Below are 27,527 nucleotides of genomic sequence, written 5' to 3'. Positions count from 1 at the left end.
GCTCATTAGAGATGATTAGTGTGCTTCAAAAGACGTCCAGGTTCCGGCTCTCAGCAGCATTCAGCGGGGAGTTGTGACATATCTGCAGTACTGTGCCAAATCACCCCCTCCCACCTCTCCCATCCCATCCACCAATGGACGGGGTAAATGAGCCCACACCGCTGTGCTGATTGGTCACATGGGGTCTAAGGGTCATGCCAGACATGTGTGTGTGTGTGTGTGTGTGTCTGTTCTGATATATGATGTGTGGGGTCTCAACAGTTCAGCTCAAACTTGTGTTGCAACGTATAAGATTAAGAAGCCTGCAACTTTATTTACCTCAAGGAATTTGCTTAGCATGGAGATGAGATCCTGAGGAAAACCTGATGACTCTGTCTATCTGTAGGTACTGGAGGAGATTTCATGCTACCCGGAGAATACAGATGCTAAAGAACTGAGACGGATCCTAACTCAGCCTCATTTCATGGTGAGTCACAGCAGAAATGCTTTACAAAATGCTTTATAGAGTCATGAAATCAGAATTAAGCCCATTTACTTGATAAATCCTTATTCTTGGATTTGTTGCGAGGGATTAATTGTTGCATTTTTTTATTGGCAAACTTGCTTATCAGATAACCTTGATCAAACAGATGTGTTAAAGAGATAGTTCACCCATACATTTTAATTCTTGATATCCTGCACATTCATGTCAGTATGAACCTGTAAGACAGTAAAATCTTTGAAACAGAAATAAGCATATTTTTATGGAAGCCCAAGACGATTTTGTTCATCCATTTAAGGTCAGGGCAAGCAAAACACAAAGACATGATCAACTGAATCCATTTATAATTAAGTAAATAGATTAAAAAGCTAATCAAAATGTGTAATATAAAGTGATTATATTTGTTTCCAAGACTTGCATTAAACTATTTTACAATGTTATTAAAATGAATATTTCATTGAAGTGTGATACTGTTTTTTCTCATTTTTATGAATATTTTGGTCATTGTTTTAGCAAAGCTCACGTTTAGTCTGTTTACATTCTAATGCTGAATACTGATACACTGCAAAAAAAATATTTTCTTACTTAGATTTTTTTGTCTTGTTTCTAGTCCAAATATCTAAAAATTCTTAAATCAAGAAGAATTTTCTAGACAAGCAAAACATATTGTCTTGTTTTGAGAAATAATGAGTTTTTCTTTAAAACAAGCACAGTAATCTGCCAATGAGGTAAACAAAATAATCTTATGTCAGAAGGAAAACAAGATTATTTTGCTTACCCCATTGGAAGATTATTTTGCTTGTTTTAAGGAAAAACTCATTTAGTATTGGCATATTATTTCCTAAAACAAAACAATATGTTTTGCTTGCCTAGGAAATAGCTTCTAAATGCTTCTTGTGTGAAGAATGTTTAGATATTTGGACTAGAAACAATACAAAAAAAATCTAAGTAAGAAAATCTTTTTTTTTTTTTTTGCAGCGTAATGACTTTTCTCCATCTAAGACTATTTAACCTTATAATATCCTGCTGGAATTTACAACTTCTAACATTGATTTTACATTTAAATGAATTTGTTATTTATTTTTTATATAAAATACAGTAAAAATTATGCTTCAACTAAATGCAAAAACATAACGATAGTGAATGTCACATATAAAAGTAAAATAGTTTGTGAACAAGCTCTTTTTATCAATGTCAGATATCAATGCTTACATGAAATGACAAACACCACCTAGCTTGATTACATTACTGTCAGGAAAACCTCCTTTGAGATCTTCAATAGTGTCTTCATGTGGTTCATTTATTTATTCAGGATGCTGTCCGTGCTCATGTGGTTTCACCATCTCAGTCTTTCCAATCTGTTTTTGTACCCCTCTTCTATAATCAATGAGGTATTTGTCAGTTGTCTGCTTGGTGCATTATTCCTCTGCTCTTATCAGCGGGACAAACAACCTCATGACAGATGAAGCAGAGTTTGCCCTTTGCTCCATGCTGACTTCTTAGCAGCAATGTTCATCTGAGAGATTTGTTTAGCCGACTGGAATCCTCTTTTTTTTGCAGTCAGAATTTATTTTCAAGGGTCATTTAATTATAAATTATTTTCACCATTCCAGTAAAACAGCATATATTGTAACTTTAAGACTTGTGAACCTCCTCCCAGTCCAAAGATTTACTAAATTTACTAAAAGTTTAATATCACATCATTCTACAGGCTTATCTAGTCTGGGCTGATGGCGAGGGTGAGAATTGCTAACTGAATTAAAAGCAGAACAAGTGGAAAATTGTTTTCCTCAACGTGTGTAAAGGTTAAATGGGAAACAATGAATATGTAAAATGCTCTTTAGTTTGATGTGGATTGGAGGGACTTATATGGGGCTTTTTACAATGTTTTACTTCCACTTGAGCTGGGGATTTAGTACAGAACTGAGAAAACATGAAGAGGGAACGACGGCTTTTTGAGGAAAGCAGTCAGGAAGGACTTATGCATGAGTAAACAATACTGGAGCGATGTCAGCATCACTAACTCCGACAGCCAAGTCAAGAGCGTGTGTGTGTGTGTGTGTGTGTGTGTGTGTGTGTGTGTGTGTGTGTGTGTGTGTGTGTGTGTGTGTGTGTGTGTGTGTGTGTGTGCACGAGTGGTGAGGGGGCAGAAAAGAAAAAAAAACACTCGGAAGGAAGGAGAGAGGTACCATCAGGTACTGGCTGTCAGATTCCAGCATGACTTAGCTCTTGATGCTTTCTCACACTTTCATAATTACACAAAGATTAATGTAAGAAGATGAGCGGGTGAGAAAAGAGAAGTGTGGTGCTTCTTGATTTTATGTATCCAGTTGATGTTTCTTTTTGCTTTAAATAAACTAATAAAAACTGACTTTTTAGGGTTTTGGGACAGTAAGAATGAAATAAGTTAATACTTTTATTCGGCATGCATAAGCTAAATTTATTAAAATAAAGAAGTCTATTACACTGATGCAAATAAATTTGTATAAAACACCTTTATTAAAGGATATTGACAGTATCACTGATTCAGTAAAGATGTTATGCAAAGCAGTTGTATAATTGTTAATAATGAGAAATGATTCTGGAGCCCCAAATCAGCTTATACAAATAATTTCTGAAGAATCATGTGACTAAAAATTGTTGAAAATGTAGCCTTTTATCAAAGAAATCCATCTTTATTACAAATTATATTAAAATATTAAAAATATTGTTAAATATTGTTATTATTATATTCATTCATTCATTTTCTTTCAGACTTAGTTTCTATATTAATTTGGGGTCGCCAAAGTGGAATGAACCGCTATCTTATCCAGCACGTTTTTACAAAGTGGATGCGCTTCCAGCCGCAACCCATCTCTGGGACACATCCACACACACTCATTCACACTCATACACTATGGACAATTTAGCCTACCCAATTCACCTGCACCGCATGTCTTTGGACTGTGGTGAAAACCGGAGCACCTGGAGGAAACCCACGCGAACGCAGGAAAAACATGCAAACTCCACACAGAAATGCCAACTGAACCAGCCGAGGCTCGAACCAGTGACCTTCTTGCTCTAAGGCGACAGCACTACCTACTGCGCCACTGCGTCACCTTTTATCATTATAAATGATTATATTTTTACTGTGTTCTCACCGTGTTGGCGTGGGTTTTGCAGGTGATCCGGTTTCCCTCACAGTCCATAGACATGCGCTATAGGTGAACTGAATAAACAAAATTGGCCGTAGTGTATGTGTGTGAGCGTGTATGGGTGTTTCCCAGTACTGGGTTGCAGATGGAAGGGCATCTACTGTGTCAAACATATGCTGGATAACTTGGCGGTTCATTATGTGTGGTGACCCCTGATGAATAAAGGGACTAAGTAGAAGGAAAATGAATAAATGAATGAAGGAAGGAAGGAAGAAAGAAAGGAAGGAAGGAATATTTTTTCCTGTAATTTTGATTTAATAAGTGCAGCTTTGGTGAATTGTTTTCTAAAAACATTTAAAAATCTTGCTTTAATCTTTTCAAGAAAGCATGAGTGGTGCTTTAACAACTTGCTGCCTTGATTGGTTGCCAAGGTATTACACTTTGATTGCTAAGGTGATTAGAGTGGATTTCAGTGCCTTACTATGCTTTTGTTTGTGTGGTATGTGTATTATTTACTAGCTGGTTGCTCACTAGCTCAGGCACCTTCACTACTTATCCATTATAATTTTGTCGCATTTCTCTTTCAGGCCTTACTTCAAACTCATGATGTTGTGGCACATGAGGTGTACAGTGACGATGCAATGAGGGTCACCCCTCCCCCCACATCGCCATACCTCAACGGAGACTCACCAGAAAGCACGAACGGAGACATGGACATCGAAAACGTCACACGAGTGCGTCTTGTTCAGTTCCAAAAGAACACAGATGAACCAATGGTATGAGTGCACCCACACACTTTCGAAAACATTTCTCAAATACTCCACTTCATTTAGCTACGCTTTAAACTTCAGAGTGTGGGTTAACTCCACTCTCAAAAAAGTTGTGAGAACTGGCACACATTTAGCCCACCCTTGCTGATGGTTTCGTTGATTAAGCTCTCACTGTGTTTATAGTTCAAGTTCACATTTTAATCAAACTTCCTGACTGAATGTGGTTAAAAATGAGTTTATGGTAACTTTTTCAGGGCATCACATTGAAAATGAATGACCTGAACCACTGCATCGTAGCAAGAATAATGCATGGAGGAATGATTCACAGACAAGGTACATGCACCAGATTGTTTTCCCTTAAATCCTGCTTGTGTTTAAAACGTATCCTCACATTGCTTCAGATTCACCTCCTCTGGGTTTCTCCTATATATCAATTTCTCTGTATGCACTTGATGAACTAATATGAATACGATGCCATCAGTTATTCCCCACAGCAGAACACATATTTCCACATGGCAGGGTTGAGAGTTTTATATTATCGGCCTATGATGGGCAGATTGCACATTCCCTTAGAACTTAACATCATCGTGATAATGGCCATAACCACATGCCACATACACACGCCACCATTATCTATTTGCAGCTTGCAAACCGAATAAGCTTATGTACTTGAAGATCTCAAACTGTGAAATTAGACTAGAATGAAATTTGATTTCCTGTTTTGAAATGTACTAATGCATGAAACCTCTCACCTCAAATTAGGAACTTTACACATTGGAGACGAGATCCGGGAGATCAACGGTATAAGTGTAGCAAATCAAACAGTGGAGCAGCTTCAGAAAATGCTTGTGAGTAGTAATATATTTAGAATCTCTTCTCTTCTAATAGGGAATAGTTTATGCAACAATGTACATTTTGTCTTCAGTAGCTACATTTCCATCCATCTATTCTTATGTGCATTTTGGATATGCCCATTAAAAAACTGTTGATGGAAACCGTAAGATGCACATAAATTTTGAAAATGCGCTTAACTGAGCAGGATAAATTTTTTATTCGGTGAGAAAAGATGCGCATGAGCCTTGATCGAAACACCTTTACCGAAGAAATCCCTGTATGTACATAAAAAGTCATGTAATTTAGTTATAAGAGATCATATGATGATAAAAATTTGTGTGAATGGACAAACCAGCAGGCTAAGCACATTGTAAAACATCTGAAAGGTCATTCTAGAACACCTTAATCAATTGATTTATTAAATAAAGAAAAGATTCATGCAGCTTCTCCTACCTCAGCAAATAACTAATATTTGGCAGCCAGTTAATGATTTTGTTAATGAAGCGATGATTTTGTTCTCTTTTACTCGTTGGATAGAAACAGTGCTTTTTTTGCACGCCTTTTATGCTATATTTCAGTTTTGCGCATAAATTTAATTTGAATCTTTGGATGGAAACATAGCTATTTTCTCACCCTCATGTTATTCGAACTATGATTTCTATTCTTTTATGGAGCACAACTGGAGTTGTCTAGCAAAATCCCCAGACCACACAAATTAATTATAAATGAATACACATACAGTAGATATTTTACAGAAACATGTAAAGTGGTGTAAAAAAACTGTCTGCCCCTTACTAATTGATTTCAATTTTTTTTTTTTCATCAACAAGGGAAAACACCTAATCCAAAACTGCATAGCCCTGTGTGAATACATGACAAACATGGAAAAAAAACATCAGGGGCTAACACTCATTTACATGCTGATTATTTAATGATCATTTACATTTATTTACAGAAGTATTTTCTTATCATACCTTGAACTCTGCATAAAATAGAAGTTGTCATTTGTTTTGTTCTCTATTCTTAAACCTAGGACAAGCTTGTACAACATGAGGATGTGTAGATGACAAATTTGCAAAACAGCCATTAAGCTTTACCTATCATCATTAATGTAGGCATAATTCACAAAAAATGTACTTTTCTTAATAATTTGCTTTTGTATGTGTGTTGACAGCGGGAGATGAGAGGCAGCATCACCTTTAAGATTGTGCCAAGCTACCGCACGCAGCAGTCGTCCTGTGAGGTAACGGTCCCGGTGGCCTCTGCTCTGTGTCTCTGCCAGTCTCCTCTCTCTCTGCAGTGCTGTGGTTTGCCTCCCTGGCCTATCATTGCCTTGTGTGGTGGGCTTTGATTGCCGTGGACTCTTGTGTGACTAACTGCCTGCCTGATGGCTGCGTGTTAACGCTTTCCTCCCCAAAAGCCTTCATCCTGCTGGACCAAAAGGCCTGGCTCAAACACTACCGCACACCAATTTCGCAACCAAGATACCGGAACCCTCCCTTAAATATTAGCATTTTTAAGGGGAGCTTAGATGTACAATCGACAGGGTTTACAATCGACAAGCAATCAGCGTAATCAATCTGTACCACATTGGGTACAGACATACTATAACTTTTTTAGTTTTGCACTTAATTATGAATAAAGAGTGCTCATATTTCACCTACAATTAAACAGTACATATCTGAAGGAAGATGTTTACACAGAGAGAGATGTGTTGGCTCCTCCTTGTGGTGGGAAGCTGCAGTTGCGGCATCATGTTTCCTTTGCGCAGCTGTAACATTACTGTGCTTTTAATTGTCCGTACAATAACTTTGATCTCTAACAAATCTTTTGGTTTCCCTTACATTATGTCCCCAAGCTTCTTACTGATATGTTGGCTAGTGTTCGTTTGCTCTGCTGTTTCGCTGACCTTTATATCTTATTACAGAAAGAATCCCCTTCCACATCCAGACAGTCCCCTGCTAATGGCCATTCCAGCATTAACAGTTCTATCTTGGTAAGGATCCAAGACAACTTCAAATAACGACCCCTCTTCCCACCCCCCAACAATGTCCTAATGTTGTCTATGATTATTTCACCCCGTTCTTGCAATCATACCCTCCTAATTTGCACTAAATGTTATTAAATTTGTTATGTTTTTTTTTTGTTTTTACTGTTTAGTTTTTTTCTCAAAGTTTTAGTTTTGATCTCAAACTCAAAGCCACTCATTATGTATAGTTTCCGTTATCTCTGTTCACAAATTGGTGTGCTCTGTGCTGCTGTATCCCACTTATTATGACTGCCAGTGTGACTGCTCTTTCTGACGGCACACTGTACAGTGAACGCGGGATCTACTATTCACTTACATATTCCTGTTAAAGAAAGTGATGCATATTTACTGACAGTGGGAGCTTTGATTAGACTAAACTCGGTGGAGGCATGCAAGATTGTGGCTAGGCATGTAGGATTCCTTGCATCCTACTATTCCTAGCATGCATACTGCCTAGCTAATCCAGTGAGATTTGCACTAGCTCTACTTTTGAACTAGGGGTGGGCGATACAAATGCTAAAATGGTGCATCAGTATGAACTTGTCAAATAATTTACATGTAATTTGCATTTCGAGTGTCACTTTGGTTGCTGCATGGCCAGGAATGGGTCATCCTCTGTGGTGTGAAACCGACAAGGTTTCCTGTATATGATTAAGTTTAACATAAGTGTCTAGGTTACTTTTTCAAATAATAATAAAAAATAATAGCAAAAACATGTATAAAATTGAACCTTAAGACACTAAAACACTTGTTTTTGTATTGTTATTTGTTTTGATTTTTGAAAACCTTTCTTCACCCATATATTCCACAAGTACTCTAAGCAATTTTATTGTTGTAGTCACACAAATGTGTTTATTAAAAACTATTATTAAAGTATTTTTTATTAAATATGAATATACAATATCAGGGTGTCTGCAGGGTCTTAAATTTTAAAATCAAAAGGCCTTAAAATATCTTCTCTTTTGAGTACCAGTAGACTGTCTGCTTATTATCTGTTGATACAGCACCTTCCACAGACATTTAACTGACTGTAAAAAACTTTGCAAGTACATGTCAACTTACAGTAATCCTAATCCTAACCCCAACCTAACAGTCTACCTATAGTCTATAGAGAATTAGTTGGCTTGTAGATGCAATGTAACTTATATTCATTAAAATGCAATAAAGGGACCATCAAAATAAAGTGATACTGAACGTTTATGTTGGAAAATAGTGTATGGATACAAGTAGAGCTTGCCTTTTTTACACAATGTTTAACATATTTTGCTAAGAAAAAATGGCCACTGGTGGGAGGCGTGTGTTGGCCTCCCTGCTGAAAAATCCATCTTAAACCAGCCTAAGCTGGTTGGCTGGATTTAGTTGGTCGACCAGCCTGGTTTTAAAGAGGTTTTGGCCATTTTCAGGCTGGTTTCCAGCCATTTCCAGCCAGGTCTTAGCTGGTCAGGCTGTGAGATGACCAGCTAAAACCAGCTTGACCAGCCTAGCCAAGCTGGGAGTCCAGCTAAAACCAGCTATATCCAGCTGAAACCAGGCTGGTCAAGCTGGTTTTAGCTGGATTTGGCTGGTCATTTTTCAGCCTGACCAGCTAAGACCAGGCTGGAAATGGCTTGAAACCAGCCTGGAAATGGCCAAAACCCCTCTAAAACCAGGCTGGTTGACCAGCTAAAACCAGCAAACCAGCCTAGGCTGGTTTAAGCTGGATTTTTCAGCAGGGCAGTGCCCCCACCAGTGCCGATATACAGCCATATTGCACTGCTACGAGTGTGATATTGCGTTTATACAACAGTTTTATTTATATATATATATATATATATATATATATATATATATATATATATATATATATATATATATAAACAAAATCAAACATGGAGAGTCTCAAAAACCCTTTTGTATGAGGAACTACTTTCTTCTGCCTTGGATTCAGATCATAAGCTGACAGTTAAACAGCTGAGCAAGCATCTTTTAAACTATAGATCTGTATATGTAGTCTGTAGTGTAGTTAAACTTTAGAACTGTAGATCTGCTTTTTGCTGGTTGTATGTGGGCGGAGTAATACACAAAGGGTAAAGAGGCTTTACGGGTGCTGATATTACTTAAATATATATCACTGCTATCAGCCAATCAGATTCAAGAACCAGACAGAACTGTTGTGTGTGTGTGTGTGTATATATATATATATATATATATATATATATATCTATATATATGAGCAATATCACACTCGTAGCAGTGCGATATGGCTGTATATCGGCACTGGTGGGAGGCAAGCGTTGGCACGAGGCCGCAGGCCGAGTGCATTAGTGCCCCATCCAGTGCCGATATACAGCCATATCGCACTGCTACGAGTGTGATATTGTGTTTATACAACAGTTTGATGGCATAATTGTGTATATAAAAACAAAATCAAACATGGAGAGTCTCAAAAACCCTTTTGTATGAGGAACTACTTTCTTCTGGATTCAAATCATAAGCTGACAGTTAAACAGTTGAGCGTGCATCTTTTAAACTTTAGATCTGTAGTGTCTGCGTTTTGCTGGCTGTATGCGGGCGGAGTAATACACAAAGGGTAAAGAGGCTGTAGGTGTTCTGATATTGCAGAATATTGCACGGCTATCTGCCAATCAGATTTGAGAACCAGACAGAACTGTTGTTTATATATATATATATATATATATATATATTTTTTTTTTTTTCTTTTTTTTTTTTTTTTAAATGTATTAAATTATAATAAATTTTGATAGGGCAAATAAATATTAAATAAATGTTTAGCCCTTTATTAGTCTAAAATTTAATTCGTAATGGTCTTAAACAGTCTTAAATTTAACTTGGTGAAACCTGCAGAAACCCTCAATATACTAAAATATAAATCTAACAGTAATATACTAAAACTAATTAAGATTTCCTTAAACTACTTAATTACATTTTATGTGCACTAAAGTAAAGTATAAAATGTGCTTTACATTTGCCGTTACATTTTACTTTGGACAATAATTTCAATTATTTGCAATAACATTTAAGTCAATTCAGTTATGAATATTGTTATTAGCTGTCTTTTTAAAGAATGACGTATATATATATATTTATTATTATTATTATTATTATTATTATAGCCCACCCCTGATATGAACAAAGTGGGACCCTCTTGATGTTTGTTCTTCACAGAGAAGGTTCAGGCTCCACCTCATGAACATTTGCTTGACTGGAGTGTGGTGCTGAAGCTGCCTGCTTGCTCCTTGCTTTCTTGTTTGTTGCTGTTTTGAGAGTTACCACCAAAAGATCTCTTTTCCTTTTAACACACAAAAAAAGTAACTTTCTGGTGGAATTAGCAGTGCTCTTATCCAGTTTTGTCTTATGTTATGTTGAATGTATATTTCTTTTAATTGTTAAAATCTTTTATGAGTCTTTTATCTGTAAATGGTCTTTCACTGCTGGAATTTTCTTTACAGGACTTGCCGTCGACCATTCAGCCAAAAGGACGCCAGGTGAATAGAGCATCCATCACTCTTTCCCTCTGTTGACTAGTGCTTTTCCATGATGCTTTTGTGACTGAAAATGTTAGTGATAGTCACTGCTATTAACATCCAGCTTCAAACATTTCATTCACTAACACCATTCCCCAATCTTTACTCTGTGTAATTGTTGGTAGTTGTAATCGTAGTATTAGATATTTAGCTAAAGATATCTAAATATGAAAAAGTGTTCACCAAAAAGCCATTTTTGCTTCTTTTACAATGCAAACCAACACAAAGGCTTGCTTATGTTTTCCCCCTTTTTCCTTTTCTTTTTTTTTGGAGTGAGCAACACCACAAAACAGAGTAACCTAATCTCATTTAAACCAAGCTCAAAGTTAAAGCATGGATCAAGTATTCCACGGGGGTGCATCTGTCCTGTAAAATATTTCAGGGCAAAAGTGGTGTGTTTTTCCTTTCACATCTTGTCTAGATCAGTGGTTCTCAATTGGTTTGGCCATGGGACCTACATTTTTACATGGTCATCATGCCGCGACCCAAATGTTTAGGAACTAAAATATAATTATAGGAATTATAATTCATTTGTATTTATTTGTTAATTTACACAAGTAGTGACAGATAAATCAAAATGTATCAAATTATAGTAATATTTCAGAGTAAAAACGTCAAATACTGTAAACAGTGGATAGTGTAAGGAAAAGTTCAGTTACCATTAACTAAACTGAACTGTTAATAAAGCATTAACACTAATCGTATTGAGCAGAACAAACCAGCAAATTAAAGTAAAATGATTAAAATGATCATAACCATTTTTATAATAATCACCAGTTATTTGCTCTTCTGCTATTGTATTGGCTTTCTTGGCCTTTGCTACATGGTGAGTACAGTAAGATGCTCGGAGTGCCTGTACTTGTTTTGAACATGAAGATGTTAGGCACTTTTGTGATGCCTTCAGCTTTTGGAGTCATCTTTAAAAATAGTCCAGAGGTTTGTCCTTGCAACTGGGATGATTGGTTTCTAAATGTCATTTTAATTTAGAAGGTTTCATGCTCTCTTGTGAGAGCACCTCACTACATATGACACACTGAGGTTTTAAGCCTTTTTTGTCATCAATATATGTAAATCCATACTTTACATATTCAGTGTCGTACTTCGACATATTTGTTGCTATAATTTAACGAAATTTTTCATGTCAAACGGTACGTTTGTCGCACGTGCATTTCAAACTAAAAGTCCGATATAAGCAAAATTAGTTTAAAATTAAACTTTTGTTGTTTTTTTAATCACACACTCTGCAACCCACTAAAAAAGTTCCAGGTCACGGCCCACCAGTTGAGAAACACTGCTCTAGATTATCCTGCGAATTATCAAATGTACACATTTATCGTGTATGGCCATACAGCCAAAGCGCTTCTCAATCATGAGGGGGTCTCTCCACACCACCAGCAGTGTGCAGCATCCACTTGGATGACGTGACGGCTGCCACAGGACAATGGCGCCAGTGCGTTCACCACACTCCAGCTATTGGTGGAGTGGAGAGGCAGTGATAGAGCCAATTCAGTGGTATAAAGTTATAACGTTTTTTCATATTTAAGTTTTTTCTTATAGGGATAATTCACCCAAAAATTTAATTTTAATATATAAATGACTAAACTTTTACTTTTCAAACTTTTGAGTTGTTTTTTTTTTTGCTGTTAAACACAAAAGAAAATATTTTGAAGAATGCTGAAGACATGTAACCATTGACTTCCATATTGTTTTCCCTACTGTGGAAGTCTTTGATTACAGGTTTCAGCTTTCTTTAAAGTATTGTCTTCTGTGTTTTACAGAAGATAGGAAAGGTTTAAAGCCACTTGAGGATGAGTAAATACTGAGTACATTTTAATTTTTGGGTGAACTATTCCTTTATCACTGAGAAATAGAAAGAGAGACAGGCGGTCAGCAGAGGGCGCCATATGCCAGCACTAGTCTGTCTGTGTTGTCTGAAATGCGTCACTGAGTGCTATAAAAGATCTACTCGGTTACAACTGATAATATCAGCGTGATGTGACTGACATCTCCACCTGGCTTTGTTCCTTATTATCATCAACCCATAACTATCCCAAACGTAGGCTTCGTAGTTGCATTCTCCATCTCACCAACCCCTGGTCACAGTGCCGTACTAATGCCGCCACAGTGCTGTGATGTTGCATGATGTTTGTAATACTCTCATGCCCTAGATCTCCAGACCTCCAATCAAGGATAAATTTTCCATCAAGGTAAGATTTTAAAGAATGAGCCCAATCCACTGCTCTGAAAAACAAAAACTGTTGTGTAATCATTTAAGTCCAAATGTAGCAAGGGACTCAAAACAACTACGTCATCGTTCTTGAAAAATATAACGTTAGGCTTGATCCAATACTTTATACTTAAATGCCCCTTTAGGTCAATCTAATGTATCTTTATTTAACGCGGGAATCACACACCACTGTTCCCTCAGACTATAGGCCAGCGAGGTCTTCGTCACATAACTCACACTCATACACACCTTCATGCATCATCTGTATTTGCCACTGCACTCAGGTTTCATACCGTTCAAGCATGCCTCTCATCGCAGCTATAACCTGATCTTGTACCCTGACCTCCAGTGGTACCTTGAACTCTTCTTATACCCTGAACTCCTCTATCTAACAGTCCTTTCCTTTGCTATGTCTGCTTTCATAGGGCTTTTCTGACTTCTGTTGATGATGTCTCTTCTCAGATTTATGTACGAGCACAGTTCGAGTATGACCCGGTAAAAGATGACCTCATCCCCTGTAAAGAGGCCGGGATTCGCTTCAGAGTGGGTGACATAATCCAGATTATCAACAAAGATGACCATAACTGGTGGCAGGGCAAGCTGGAGAACACCAAGAATGGCACAGCGGGGCTCATTCCCTCCCCAGAACTCCAGGAGTGGTGAGTTTGATCCTGTCCTAGAGCAGAATGACCACTTGAATCATTTCTTTCATTTGTACGATGGAAGCCAGAAGATTGTGATTGGCTGCTCCTGTTGGAGGAGGGACAGAAGATGCAGTTGAATGCAAGTCGCTCTCAGTATGATTTAAAAGCACTTAATGATGCACTGCCATCAAGGCCGACAGTTATGCTGCGCACTCACCACATGTTTCTTTTGTTTGTTTTGTTCTAGGCGGGTGGCCTGTATAGCCATGGAGAAAACAAAGCAAGAACAGCAGGCGAGCTGTACTTGGTTTGGCAAGAAAAAAAAGCAGTACAAAGACAAATACCTAGCAAAGCACAACGCAGGTAGAGTTTAAAATGGGGTTTCCTCTTCTTCTCTCTTCAAACAAACATAAAAAACTACATGCTGGTCAATCAGCTCTTCCTTATTAGTAATCTTTAATGTGACCCATAAAAAAAGAGTAAAGGCCCAATCACACCGAGAATGATAGCTATAACAATAACTCAGACTAGCACATAAACAAAGAGTGCATATATGCATTCGCAGTACAGTTTTGACAGATGACGCTATCATTAAAATGAATGATTTCTGACTGATTTTCAATGCTTTTATTACTCTTCAGCTAGTATTGTTTTAAAGTGATTATCAAATCATATTTTAATAAAGATGTGCTGAAGAAGTTTTATCATAGAATTTGATCAGTTATTAAAACTTTGTTTTTTGTTATTGTTATGGTTATCACCTCAATGTGAACAGTCTTTAAGGTTGAATAAGCCTTTATGATTATCAAGTGTACTGTTTACCATTAACCTCCAGAGCAGGAAATATGTTTTGAAAGTCATGCTTGATACTTGGAAGTAGAGTGACTGTTGAGATGTGGATGTATGATGTCACATAAACATGCTGGCTCCTGGGGAGATGAACTGATACACAATTAATGGTTAATGGTAAACATTTGTTTTTAAGACCTTAATCTTTAAAGCCTGTCTTGCGGATGCCAGTGTGAAACACATTACAATCTTTATATATATATATATATATATATATATATATATATATATATATATATATATATATATATATATATATATATATATATATATAGTTGAAGTCAGAATTATATGCCCCCCTTTGAATTTTTTTTTTAATATATATTTCCGAAATGATGTTTAACAGAGCAAGGAAATTTTCACAAGTATGTCTAATAATATTTGGAGAAAGTCTTATTTGTTTTATTACAGCTAAATTAAAAGCAGTTTAAAATTTAAGGTTTTAAGGTCATATTATTAGCCCTTTTAAGCTATATTTTCTTCTATAGTCTACAGAACAAACCATCGTTATACTATAACTTGCTTAATTATCCTAACCTGCCTACTTCTACTGCTGTATAGAAGTGTCTTGAAAAATATCTAGTAAAATATCACTTACTGTCATTATAGCAAAGATAAAATAAATCCATTATTAGAAATGAGTTATTAAAACTATTATGTTTAGAAATGTGTTGAAAAAAAATTTTCTCTCTGTTAAACAGAAATTTTGGAAATAAATAAATAAGGAGGCTAATAATTCAGGGGGGCTAATAATTCTGACTTATTTGACTTATTTAATTATTTATTTATATAAGCAATATCACACAAGTAGCAGTGCAATATGGCTGTATATAGGCACTGGTGGGAAGCGTGTGTTGGCATGAGGCCATGGGCCAAATGCCCTAGTGTCCCACCAGTGACGAAATACAGCCATATTGCACTGCTACCCATGTGATATTGTATTTATACAACAGTTCAACGGCACAATTGTGTATATAAAAAAGGAAATCAAACATGGAGAGTCTAAAATCCTTTTGTATAAGGAACTACTTTCTTCCGCCATTCCTTTACATCTGCACTTTAGAGCTAGTATTTGAATGATTCTGTGGCGTAATATCCAAAGTAATGACAAAACAGGTGATTTTGCTCACATTTTAATATTATAAGGCTGAACGGCATTAAATGCCATTAGTCTACAGAGATTTTCCATTTTTTTTCTGATGCAATCAGTATATCACAATTAACCCTGAAAAAGCCAAAGCAAAGCAAACACTTCCAGATTACTATAGTATAAATACAGCACTACATAGTACAAGAGAGAGAGATTGAGTTAGTGTCACTTACCAATTTTATAATGGTTTGATCAGCTGTAATTTAAAACATTTGATACACCGAGTTTTTCCTCCCCTAAGGACATTTGTGTTGCCATCGTGTGGCAGTATGTCAACCCTCTTTGCTCTGCTCAATGACAGTCTAATGGCTGCCGATGCGCTGAATCTAATAAATGATAATGCTTAAAAAATAAGCACTGTCTTTATAAATAAACTGCATAGTTGCAATCTAAAAAAACTAAATATGTTAAAAAAAAAAAGCGTACATTAAAAAATTACATTATATTGTGGAAGTTTTTGATTTTGTACTCTTGTTGAGATATTGATCTGCTGTCACTCTGTGTGTACGGAGTAATACATAAGAGTAAAGAGGCTATAAGAGTGCTGTTATTGCAGGTTCAAGAACCAAACAGAACTGTTGTATTAATATATATCTTCAATTATACAAGTTTTTATTGTTTGCAACATATAATTATTGTGATGGGTTGTCCCTTATTGTTGAAGGTTCATAGACAATAAAGAGAATGTACAAAGAACAAAAAAGGATGCATTAAATTACCATTTCTGTTGGTTATTTCTTTTGTCCAATACTACAGTAAGTAAATGATCATAAGCACAATAGAATGCTGTCAGTTATGCCCAACACCAAGATAATCAGGAGGAATGCATTTTAAGCAAGGTTTACACTCATGTGATGGTTGTTAGCAATTGAATGATTCCCTCTGTCAGTAAGAATCTGTAGGGAGTGCCACTGTGTGTCTAGTGGTGTAGGTATGTACAGGTAATATTGCCCTGTGCTGTCTGGCTCAAATAACCAGAGCTCCTGACTGCAGCGTTTCTACAAATAGCAGGCTCACTTGTGCCGGTGCATAGCCAAGTTGCCATGTTTCTGACTGCGCCTGCTGTCCCTGACCGCAAAGTCCCTTAAGAGCGCACCAGAGGGCCTTTTATTTTGCTTTCAACTCCAAGGGGACTCATTAAAGACAGCCACAGTGGAAACCTGAACTGTTATCGCCGATGAGCACACCTGCATATATACCGCACTATGCAACAAGCGTGTTTGCTTTTGTTCTTAAGGGGAAAGCAAAGACCATAAGTGAGACTCTTATTTGAGTTAATAGTCGTTGTCGAAGGGCCAGAGTGGAAAGAAAGAGAGAGAGAGAGAGAGAGAGAGAGTTTCTGCATGGAGTGGATCATATATCACTGTATATGAAGTTCAGAAGTTCATGTCTTGATCTTGGCTTCAGGCATAACATATAAACCTCTGCTGAAGTTGCACCTGTATTTGTGCTCTCAGAAGTACCAGGCGCCTGCTGCTCTCAGATGTTCTGTGACTGCGTGCACATTTTACAACCTCTAGATAAAATGACCCTGACATTATGAAAGGTGGCAAATATTTGATCGTGTTAGTGGTACAGCGAACCCCACTTCTTTTAACGTCTTATATAAGCAAGTCATTTAGACTTTGCTGGAATATGTAGGGCTAACAAATACATGGTAAGGCTACCATGATTGAACACATAAGATGTCAAAAGATGCCATCATTCTTCCTGGACAAGGTCAGGTGTGGTATAGTTTAAAGGTGAGCTTCACCAAAATAGTGGATTTGTTAAATGATGAACAACTTAATGCCATCTTCTGAGAGCTGCGTTTTGATGCATCTTACCTCTCAAAGACAAAATAAACACAAAGAAAGTGAGAGCAGTTATGAAAGCTTCTGAACAGAGATGCTAGTATGTTTGCACAAGCTCTGCAGTTCACATCCCATTTTTTTATACAGCACTTAATGCAATATTTGCTTTAGTGAAAGTAGATTTAAAGTATTTTTCAGCTTTTACTTTCACAAAGGTGTTTATCAACTAGAGTACATTTGCTTTGGCAAGCTGTTTTAAAATTCATGACATGAGCTTTATCTTGGCCTGATTTAATTAAAAATGTAATCAATTTTTTGAATTTAGTTTGAAGTAAATAAGAGCCTTTAAATGTGCAGCCTTTAACTTTCAGTTAGCATTCTCAAAATAAATTTAGTTTTTTTCCTTACCACAAAACTTTTGGGTATTATTGTTTGGTCTTAGTAGAGTAGCTTTTTATTTATTTATTTGCTTACTTACTTACTTACTTACAGTGCATCCGGAAAGTACTGATAGCGCTTCACTTTTTCCTCATTTTTTATGTTACAGCCTTATTCCAAAATGGATTTAATTAATTTGTTTTCTCAAAATTCTACACACAATACCCCGTGATGACAATGTGAAATATATATATTTTTTAATTGTTGCAAATTTATTTAAAATAAAAAACCTGAAAAATCACATGTGGATCTTCGCAGCCTTTTTTCAATACTTTGTCACCTTTTGGCAACAATTACAGCCTCAAGTCTTTTTGAAAATGATGCCACAAGCTTTGCACACCTGTTATTGGGAATTTTTGCCCATTCCTCTTTGCAGTACCTTACAAGCTCTATTAGGTTGGATGGGAAGCGACGATGTACAGTCATTTTCAGATCTCTCCTGAGATCAATGGGATTTAGGTCTGGGCTCTGGCTGGGCCACTCAAGAACATTCACAGTTGTTGTGATGCCACACCATTGATATTTTGGCAGTGTTCTTTGGGTCATTGTCCTGCTGGAAGATGACCGTTGCCCCAGTCTTAGGGTTTCCTTCAGGGTGTCTCTGTACATTTTTGCATTCATCTTTCCCTCTATCCTGACTAGTCTTCCAGTTCCTGCTGCTGAAAAACATTTAATCCATTTTGGAATAAGGCTGTAACATAAAAAATGTGGAAAAAGTGAAGCGCTATAAATACTTTCTTAGGGTATTCGCAGGGTCTTAAAATGTCTTAAATCTCAAAAAAAAAAAATAATAATAATAAAGTCTGTTTTCAAATTTACTGAAATATCGTGTTGTAGGTCTTAAATCTTTTTTAACAGGTATTAATTTTCCTTTGTTCATGTATTGCTACCCAATCTGGCTAACACTCATCCAATCACCAACAGTTCATCTTATTAAAACTTTTTTTAACTTTTGTTCAAGACTGAAATTTTTAACTCTATTTACTGTAATGGTTTAATTATTTTCTTTACACTAACACTTTTTTAAAAGTTCTTCATGTGTTTACTGCTATGGAAGCTGACCTGGACAGACTGTTGTGCAATCATTTAGTTTATTATAGTCTTTAATACCTTTAAAACATTTTTTTTTAAGAAAGGTTGTTAAAACACAGTGTATGTATACAACTAGAGCTTGCTTGTTTTGACACAACATTTGAAATCTTTTGTTTAGAATTAACTAAAATATAAATGTTTTTTTTTGTTAAAATAATTATTTATTATCAATTATAAATAATACTTATATTATTATTTACTATTATTATTATTATTAAGTTTGATAGGGCAAAGAAAAATGTTTTCCAGCTGTTCAAAAAAACTCCTTAGCATTTAGCCCTAATTTCATTCATAATGAAGTTAAAAATGTCTTAAATTTAACTTGCTAAAACCTGCAGAAAACCTGTTACTTACTTACTTACTTACTTACTTACTTACTTACTTACTTACTCTAAATATCTGCAGAAAGACTTAACCAGCAAGCTATCTAGTGACCCCTGGTATTCCCATGTCTCTAGTTTTGAAACCCCTGGCTCAACCTGTTGCTTGGCTAAGTTAATTATTCTGTTATACTGATATGGTGGTCGGTTTGAACACAGTCAAGCATAATTAAAGTTAGCAAAGCAGCCAGCAGTGCATCTTAAATGTGTGATCAAAATCTTAAATCTGCATTTCCCCTTTTGCTGGCGTATGAAGTGTTTCTGGCCTCAGAAGAGCTGATAGTAGATGTGATCAGATGTGGGCTGCTGGAATCACAGTGTTCTCTGAGCACCCAATCACTTAGGTGATCAAACAGTCTGTGTTGAGCGCGGCGGCGGCGGGGAGCACAGATCAGACATAATCCCTCCTGAGCCCAGTGCCCCACTTTACTGAGTCTGATTTGAGCTCACTCAGCCAGAGAGGCAGGAAATGGGACTCTTCGGGGTATTATAGCCTTTTTACCCCAAGTCTTGTCATGAATTCCTCTAGGATTGTTTAATAATGTAAAACTGTTCCGATTATGTGTGGTATGTCTAAGACATATGGCTTTGTTGGATTTGTGCTTTGAGCTTTTCCAATTATAAAGTACAGGTCCTGAACAGGTTATGGAGGGAAACTGGAAACATATGGTTGGAGGTTTTCTAATAGGAAGCAGTTGTCCTTTAGAAGGAGATTTTCATTTTGGTTGGACGCAAGACAAAAGAAATATTGCAGCAACAGGTTTATTAGGACATTTCTATTTAGAGACGTGGCAGGGCAGAAGTGTTTCTCAGTTTTTTTGTGAAAGCAGAAAGGGGTCACTGGTGGATTAGCTCAATGTGTGTACAATTTAGATGTCCTTTTAGCCCCGCCCTTTACACTGTTTCATCCTTGTTTCAGCATTGACACACATTCTCTGAATCCACTTTATATTGTGAGTTCAAAAACCTCCTAGACTGTTTTTATTTGATCTCGGACAGGTTTGTTCATGTTACGTTTATCATAATATATGCCTAAATAATATAAAATTATGGGATTCAGTTCTTATTAAAACATATAATAAGAAAAAACAAATAAACATACACAGAACTTATGGTACCATTCAAAAGTTTGGGGTCAGCAGGATTTATTAAAATGTTCCTGGCTTACTTTCAGGTTATATTGTTTAATATTGAATGAAAAAGATCTGCAAAGTTGCCAAGCACAAAATTATTTTCTATATTATCTGCAAACAGTTTTTGAACCCCCTCAAACACCTTGATTTTAGTCCTAAATTTTCCCCTGGGAAAGTTCTTGTCCAAATATAGTACATAAAAAAAATCCTGCCTGAGGGGACCAGGCTTGGTTGTTAGTTGTGTGCTGTCACCATGTCCAAGAGACACAGTTACACAGATTTAATATAATGATACACTTGAGATTTCTTTCCCAGTTTACATTAAAAAAATAAATATTCAGTGTTGCGTTTTTGTCTGTGCTGCAGAAACCGTATATACAGTATAAAGATTCAGGAATTTATACTTGATTTTAGGGCTTTAAAACATGTGCAGATGCATTGTTTGTCATTGTCAGAGTAATGTCAGAGCCCTGCCTTTTTCTGAAAAGGGTACAGAGAAACTACCTTAATGTGGTAGATGCACACAGACTTTTAAATTTCAGTCAGCCAGCCCAAGCGCTTCTGGTGAACTGCCATTACAAAATTGCCATATCAGCAAAAAGCACAGAATGAAATTCCATTTTTCCTCGCCATGTCTTTAAAATATGAATATCTATTTTACTCTAGTATTTTCAGTGGAGTTTCTGCACTCGCCTGCTGCTACTGAAGGTGCTTGCATTTACATGGTCTTTCATCACGTCTTCCGCTCCAACAACTAAATAAATGCTTTAGTCTTTTTAACTGATTGTATTGTATGAAATTAATAATATCACATAAACCGTTCATCAGAAGTTTATCGTTGGTGGAAAAACACTAGCTGCGCATATAACCCATTGCAGAGACACAAAATTTTGTGTTGCATTACAAGCAAAACTTATTTTTAATTGCTTTTATGATAATACTTATAATAATACCAAATTATTTGCAGCTTTGTTTTGCGTATATCTTACAGACCCCAAACATTTGAAAAGTAAACTATATATTTATATGTATGTATATATATATACATCTATGTATATGTGTGTGTGTGCACAGAAATATTGAAAATAATTTTCATAGGGTTTTTTTAAACATTTATATAACCTATACAAAACCTTTGTCTCTCTTAAGCTAAGATAAAAATAGAAAATAATTGAATCACTTAAGTTGTCTTTCATTTGTCAAGATTTTAATTCACCGGATTATCCAAGAACCAAGATGATCCATTATCACTTGATTATGTAATATGTCCGCATGTGTCGAAATGTATAGATTTAATGCTATAGAACATGGCTATGCTCGCAATTATAAGATTAACGGGAAAAAATCTCTTAATGGCATACTTTTATTGCAGCTTTCAGATTCCAGACTTGATATGCAAGTGCGTCGCTGTGTATGTTAGAGGCATGTTTCATTGTTCAGAGCTGCAACGATGTCTCGTACGCTCTGAAAGCGCCCCATCCAGAGCGGCCCGCGCTCACGGATGGCCATCATGTCTCTGTGCTTCCAGCATCACAGCTTTGAGCGTGCTTGATGTTGTATTTGTTTTACTGATGTTCTGTTAACTGAGTCATAACTCAATGACCCCCCTCCCCTGTCCATTTTACATGCTGTCTATCTACCAATGGCCTCTGTGCATGTAAGTAACTGTAATGCTGTGGCAAACAGCGTCTGTGCTCAGTTCTCTTTGTTTCTCTGTCTGTCTTTGTCATTCTGTGCTGGTGATTTTTCATGAACCCCGAAAGCATCTTTGTCTATTAGCAACCTCCCTGTTATTTGTCAACAGAACAAAGATCTTTTTCAGTGTGTTTGAATGTTGGTGTGGTGTTTATGGTTTTGTGTTTTTAGTTATGTCTGTATTCACTGATCCTCAGGCTTCTGTGTGTGTGCAAATCCATTAAGCATCCTACATATTTAGACTCGAGGTCAAAGCAAAGAGGAGCATGAATCATTTAAGGCATCTATTCAGAGAGGGAGATGAGTGCTGGAATCACATTTCACGTGGAAATGACACAGATGGCTCACGTTTCTGTCAGCCAAGTCAACTCACCGTCTCTGCAAACACGCATGCTTTCTCCCCAACTCACACCCCCGCATGCACACTGCAGCCAGTTTCACTGGTTATGCAACTGAGACACTCTGGTAAAAAAAGATGTATGTGGATGTTCACAATTGCAATATATTTTGTCGATCAATGTGGTGCAAAGAGTGTTATTTGAGGCCTATTTTTTCATGGCGACATCTCATTTTGTTGATACTTATAGGATAGGGCTGCACAATATTGGAAAAATCTTAACATTACGATATGAGCACAATTTCATTAGATGAGTTGGATAACTATTTGGAAAGAATGTATCCTTTAGGATTTATTGGGATGATTCTGTAGAGGAGTACACATGCATAAACTATAAGAGAAAATCTACAAGCGTAGATAAATTTAAGAAAAATAATGTACAAATTATATAAACGTTTTATTGTTGTCCAATGAATAAATCTGTATTCAAATGTATAGTAATTTTAATTTGTCAAAGTTACAAATGGTACAATTTCTTAGGCCTGAATGCTTTTAAAACCCTCACTCAGTCACAGGCCTCAAAAAACACTTGAAATGATATTTACAATCTAGACTCAACATTGCTTATCCTCGCAAATATTGCGAATGGTAATATTGCAATATCGATGCTGAAGTGATGTATTGTGCAGCCCTTTTATAGAGGTAATAGACAAAAACAAAATGGTTTGTTTCATCATTTAGTCTGACTCATGTTGTTCCATAACTTTATGGCATGTACCTGCCTAGGAACACAAAAGAACATAGTCAGCAGCTTTTTTTTACTCTTCAGTTAGCATCTAGGTTGCAAATAACAATAGACCATTTCAATGTGGTCATGTTATTGGCCCACGAACATTTCCTGTTTGTTGTCAAACCATTTGATAACTGTAACAAGGGGCAATTCATTCATAGCTTAACATTAAAACTGCTGTCATAACATTATTTATTAATTTGTGGAACTTTTTGGACTCTGAAATTTAAAAATGTACAACTGAAAATACGGTAGAACCATTTTTATTGTTTACATCCCTCAGTCTATTGATGTAAACATACAACCAAGTTTGCTGTAGTCTTAATCTCAGGTGATGACTGAAATAAAGTTGATAATCTTCAATCTCATTTGTAGCTTTTAAATCTCATTGTGCATGCCCAGAAGATGCATTAGTATTAACCTTTATTTTAGATCACAATAATCACAATTTTTTCATAGAAATTTAGAATTTTATTCAAATGAATGTCTGAACTTTCTACTCATCTAACAAATTTAGTGTAATTTATATGATTTTTCTTAGATTTCAACAAATGCTCTGTACTAAAAAGCTCTGTAAATGTGAATTAAAATAAAAAAAATAAATATTGAATGTATTGAAATTGTTGAACTGAATTTTAGTTTGACTGAAATTATAATAAAAATGAAGTAAAAATAGAGAAAAGGAGCATGAGAAATGTCTCCGAGGTTGATTTTGGTGACAGGTTTGAATAGGCTGAGTGTGAATGTTTTTTTCTCTGTGTGCTGCATTGGAAGAGAGCGATAAATGAAGCCTCCATGCTGCAGTGGAGATTGATGACAGTCAGACACCATATCAAATCACCCATCAGGCCTGTAACTTTGCATAAGCAGCCAAAACACATGCACACAGTCCTCATAGTCTGAGAGAAAACCCAAACACTACTAATGGCGTTACCCCCCAAAAAACTCTCTTTTTGTTCTCTTTTTTTATTTAAATAACCACATACCACATATTTACAATCAATTCTTCCTCTCTATTAAATAACAATCTTTGTTTTTTCTAGTGTTTGATCAACTAGATCTTGTCACATATGAGGAGGTAGTGAAGTTGCCGGCGTTCAAGAGGAAAACATTAGTTTTACTAGGTGAGTATGTTGATCAGAGTTCTTAATCATTGCTTGTTGTCATAAAGCACACGTCTCTTACATTCATGGTTTGTTGCTGACCGGCAGGTGCTCACGGTGTTGGCCGAAGACACATCAAGAACACACTCATCACCAAACACCCAGACAGATTTGCTTATCCCATTCCACGTAAGCAGCTTTCTCAAAATCTTTATTATTGTGCACCAGTCCTGATCAGTGGGTAAACACAAACTTATTTCTGCTCCAAAAGACACAACCAGACCTCCAAAGAAAGATGAAGAGAACGGCAAGAATTATTTCTTTGTTTCACATGACCAAATGATGCAGGACATCTCCAACAACGATTACCTGGAGTACGGCAGCCACGAGGACGCGATGTACGGCACACGGCTGGAGACGATACGCAAAATCCATGAGCAGGGACTCATAGCCATACTGGACGTAGAGCCACAGGTGAACGTTTAGAGATTTTTAATGAGAGAAGTTGCTCATACAGTAACCTTGTTGATCATTTTAGCTATGCAATACCATTAATGGATTTCCAGAAATATGCTTTGGTTTTTGGTGTTTATTTCAAAGACCTAGATTTTGTGATCAGCAACACAAAGGCGCTATGGGGTTTTCAGCACAGCACAGCAACACTCTTTATGCTGGCTTAAGAATGTAATGCATTCCTTAGTCTTGTGTTGTTTGATTCTCTTCAGGCACTGAAGGTTTTACGGACAGCTGAATTTGCTCCCTATGTGGTTTTCATAGCTGCACCAACTATCACTCCTGGCATGAATGAGGTGAGATCAGAATCCAAAATACATGGACTTCTCAAAAGGCCACGGCATGAGTCACTTCACTGGCAGAATAACTCCATCTAACTTCTTTCCTTCTTTGTCTTCAGCTGATCTGTTTTCTGTTTTGCATGCATCGTGTTTTAGCATGTATTTTAATTTCTTCTACCTTTCCCTACATCTCGCTCAGCTTCCCAGATGGTGCAGGAAGCTGCCTGTGAGTATGAGGCTGTCAGCTTAGATCCCAAAATACCTCCATTCATGACCTCTGTAGCTAAGGTCAAACGGACAGTTGGCTGTTTTTAAGAAAACCCTGTTCCATTACCTGTCGGAGCTGTACTACTGTTCAAAAGTTTAGTTTTATAAAAGAAGTTATTACTTTTATTTAGCAAATATGCATTGCATTGATCACATTTAACAGCAAAAACATTTATAATGTTACAAAAATAAATAGTTTTATAATGCTTCATAAAATGTAAAGTGTTTTTAAATGTTATTAGAATGATTTCTGTAGGATTGTGGGACACTAAAAACTTGGAGTAATGATGCAGACTATTCAGCTTTGTTATCACAGAAATAAAGTCAACTTAAAAAAAAAATCGAAGACTGTTTTACATTTTAAATTGCTAAATAAATTCACAGTATTTTCATGTATTTTTGATCGAATAAATCCAGACCCTATGAGCGTAAGCGATATTGCTTAAAAACATTATTAAATTTTATTGTCCCCAAACTTTTGAACAGTAGTGTATATATAAACAAGTTCCATCATTCCCTACTGCCTAATGCCCTGTTTATAGATCTTCATGTACTTTAGGGATCAAAAGGGTTGAATGTAAAGTTGTACATGTGGAATTCTCAAACCCTTGTTATTAGCAATGGGTGTTAAGTCTACTGCAGTTTTTAAGAGATAGTTCACCCGAATGTTCTCTCATTAATTACTCATCCTCATAATGTTCCATACACCTCAGACTTTTTTTTTCATCCTCAGAACACAACTGAATGCATTTCAATTCAAATTGAATGGTTTTCTGCCTCTACAACTTCACTTTTAAGGCCCAGAAGGATACAGTAATAAGAGCATCACTGAGTCAGGCCCTGATTACACTATGTTTTAGTTTTAAAACAATCGGCGTCCACACTGGCTTTTCACTTAGTGTTTCTGAAAAGATCTCTGTCCACACTACATTGCGAAAAACGCACATCACGGGACCACACACACTCTGGTATGCACTGCAGCCTATGCAGACGTCTGAGCTCTAGGCAGTCAGCGGGTGCTTTGAGCACACCTCCCACATTGTGTTTGTTTTATTTCAGATCATTCATCATTTTTATTTTTATTTAGAACTGTAATGCACTCCAGAATCTGACAGATTTATTAGCTGTAGGCTCTAGAACAATCATCTGAAGTGTTGTCATACAGTGTTATGCCTGGATTTCATCTGTATTTTGCAGCCTTGCATTTACTAACGCAGACTGATAAGTGTTTGGATGTAATTTGCGTTTTCCTCTTGTTAAAAAACGTCATAAGAACAATGTTTAGTGGCACAATGTGTTACAATAGTGTTTTTAAAAGTCTAAACACTTTATTGATAAAGTCTATAACCAAGCACATGTGGTCAGAACACAAACGAGTCGCAGGTAATGAAATATTAACCGTGTCTGTAGCTCCGCCTCTTCGCCCTTATTTGTTATGCCCTCGTTGGTGCGATGAATTGCGAACAAAATGGCGACGGTTGGCCACGCCTACTGGTAGCTCTCTTTGGGTTCTTCATAAACCTGTGGGTGACGTCACGGATACTACGTCCATATCTTTCACTGTCTATGTTCCCACTATATTTGTTAAACGTGATATCTAATTAATCTTGTCTTTATCTAAAGACTCTTCTGTCTTTTAAATCTATTACTTGTGCTTAGCCAAAACACTTTACCTGAGAACAAGTTAATATATCAATTTATGTAACCACGTACTCTGCTTTGGCCTATTTGACTGATTGCTTGCCTATATTTACAACATTTTATAAACTTATTAGATGTTATACTTTTATATTAGCCATTATTGATTATTAAAACTGATATTCAGCAAAGGAGACAGGGTGGGTTTCATATTTTTCAATGAAAATTAACGGATGCAGTTATGTTATAGGCTCTGTTTTGTTATAATTATGCATACAGTGAAGATGACGGTCATATAAATATGTAGCTATAATCAAAATGAAAATAGGCAGCTCCTTATATCATGTTTTTATTTTATTCTTAAACAACGTAACCAGGGTGATGTGAATGAAGTTATAAAGTATATCGTTCCATTTGAAGATTTA

At 36.4% G+C, this 27,527-nt stretch overlaps 1 protein-coding gene across 50 annotated transcripts in view; it reads left to right on the top strand.

The window, feature by feature from the left end:
- caska (calcium/calmodulin-dependent serine protein kinase a) overlaps positions 1–27,527 on the top strand; it is a 243,950-nt gene that overhangs the window by 214,031 nt on the left and 2,392 nt on the right. For 8 of the 50 annotated variants that reach the window (XM_087265911.1, XM_087265894.1, XM_087265903.1 and 5 more), the window contains 15 exons: positions 386–466; positions 4,203–4,391; positions 4,640–4,718; positions 5,148–5,233; positions 6,394–6,462; positions 7,147–7,215; positions 10,698–10,733; positions 12,941–12,979; positions 13,462–13,658; positions 13,891–14,006; positions 24,344–24,424; positions 24,512–24,592; positions 24,675–24,877; positions 25,129–25,212; positions 25,397–25,423. In XM_087265911.1, the coding sequence (XP_087122037.1) occupies positions 386–466; positions 4,203–4,391; positions 4,640–4,718; positions 5,148–5,233; positions 6,394–6,462; positions 7,147–7,215; positions 10,698–10,733; positions 12,941–12,979; positions 13,462–13,658; positions 13,891–14,006; positions 24,344–24,424; positions 24,512–24,592; positions 24,675–24,877; positions 25,129–25,212; positions 25,397–25,423 (1,437 nt within the window). The remainder of the gene's footprint in view (positions 1–385; positions 467–4,202; positions 4,392–4,639; positions 4,719–5,147; positions 5,234–6,393; positions 6,463–7,146; positions 7,216–10,697; positions 10,734–12,940; positions 12,980–13,461; positions 13,659–13,890; positions 14,007–24,343; positions 24,425–24,511; positions 24,593–24,674; positions 24,878–25,128; positions 25,213–25,396; positions 25,424–27,527) is intronic. The other 42 variants (XM_087265907.1, XM_087265919.1, XM_087265898.1 and 39 more) reach the window with 11 other exon arrangements.

The sequence above is a fragment of the Danio rerio genome, chromosome 9, assembly GCF_052040795.2.
Source record: "Danio rerio strain M-AB ecotype USA chromosome 9, GRCz13ab, whole genome shotgun sequence".
NCBI lineage: Eukaryota > Metazoa > Chordata > Actinopteri > Cypriniformes > Danionidae > Danio > Danio rerio.
Note: the sequence above shows the minus strand (reverse complement) of the source record. Positions and strands in the feature narration are given on the sequence as shown.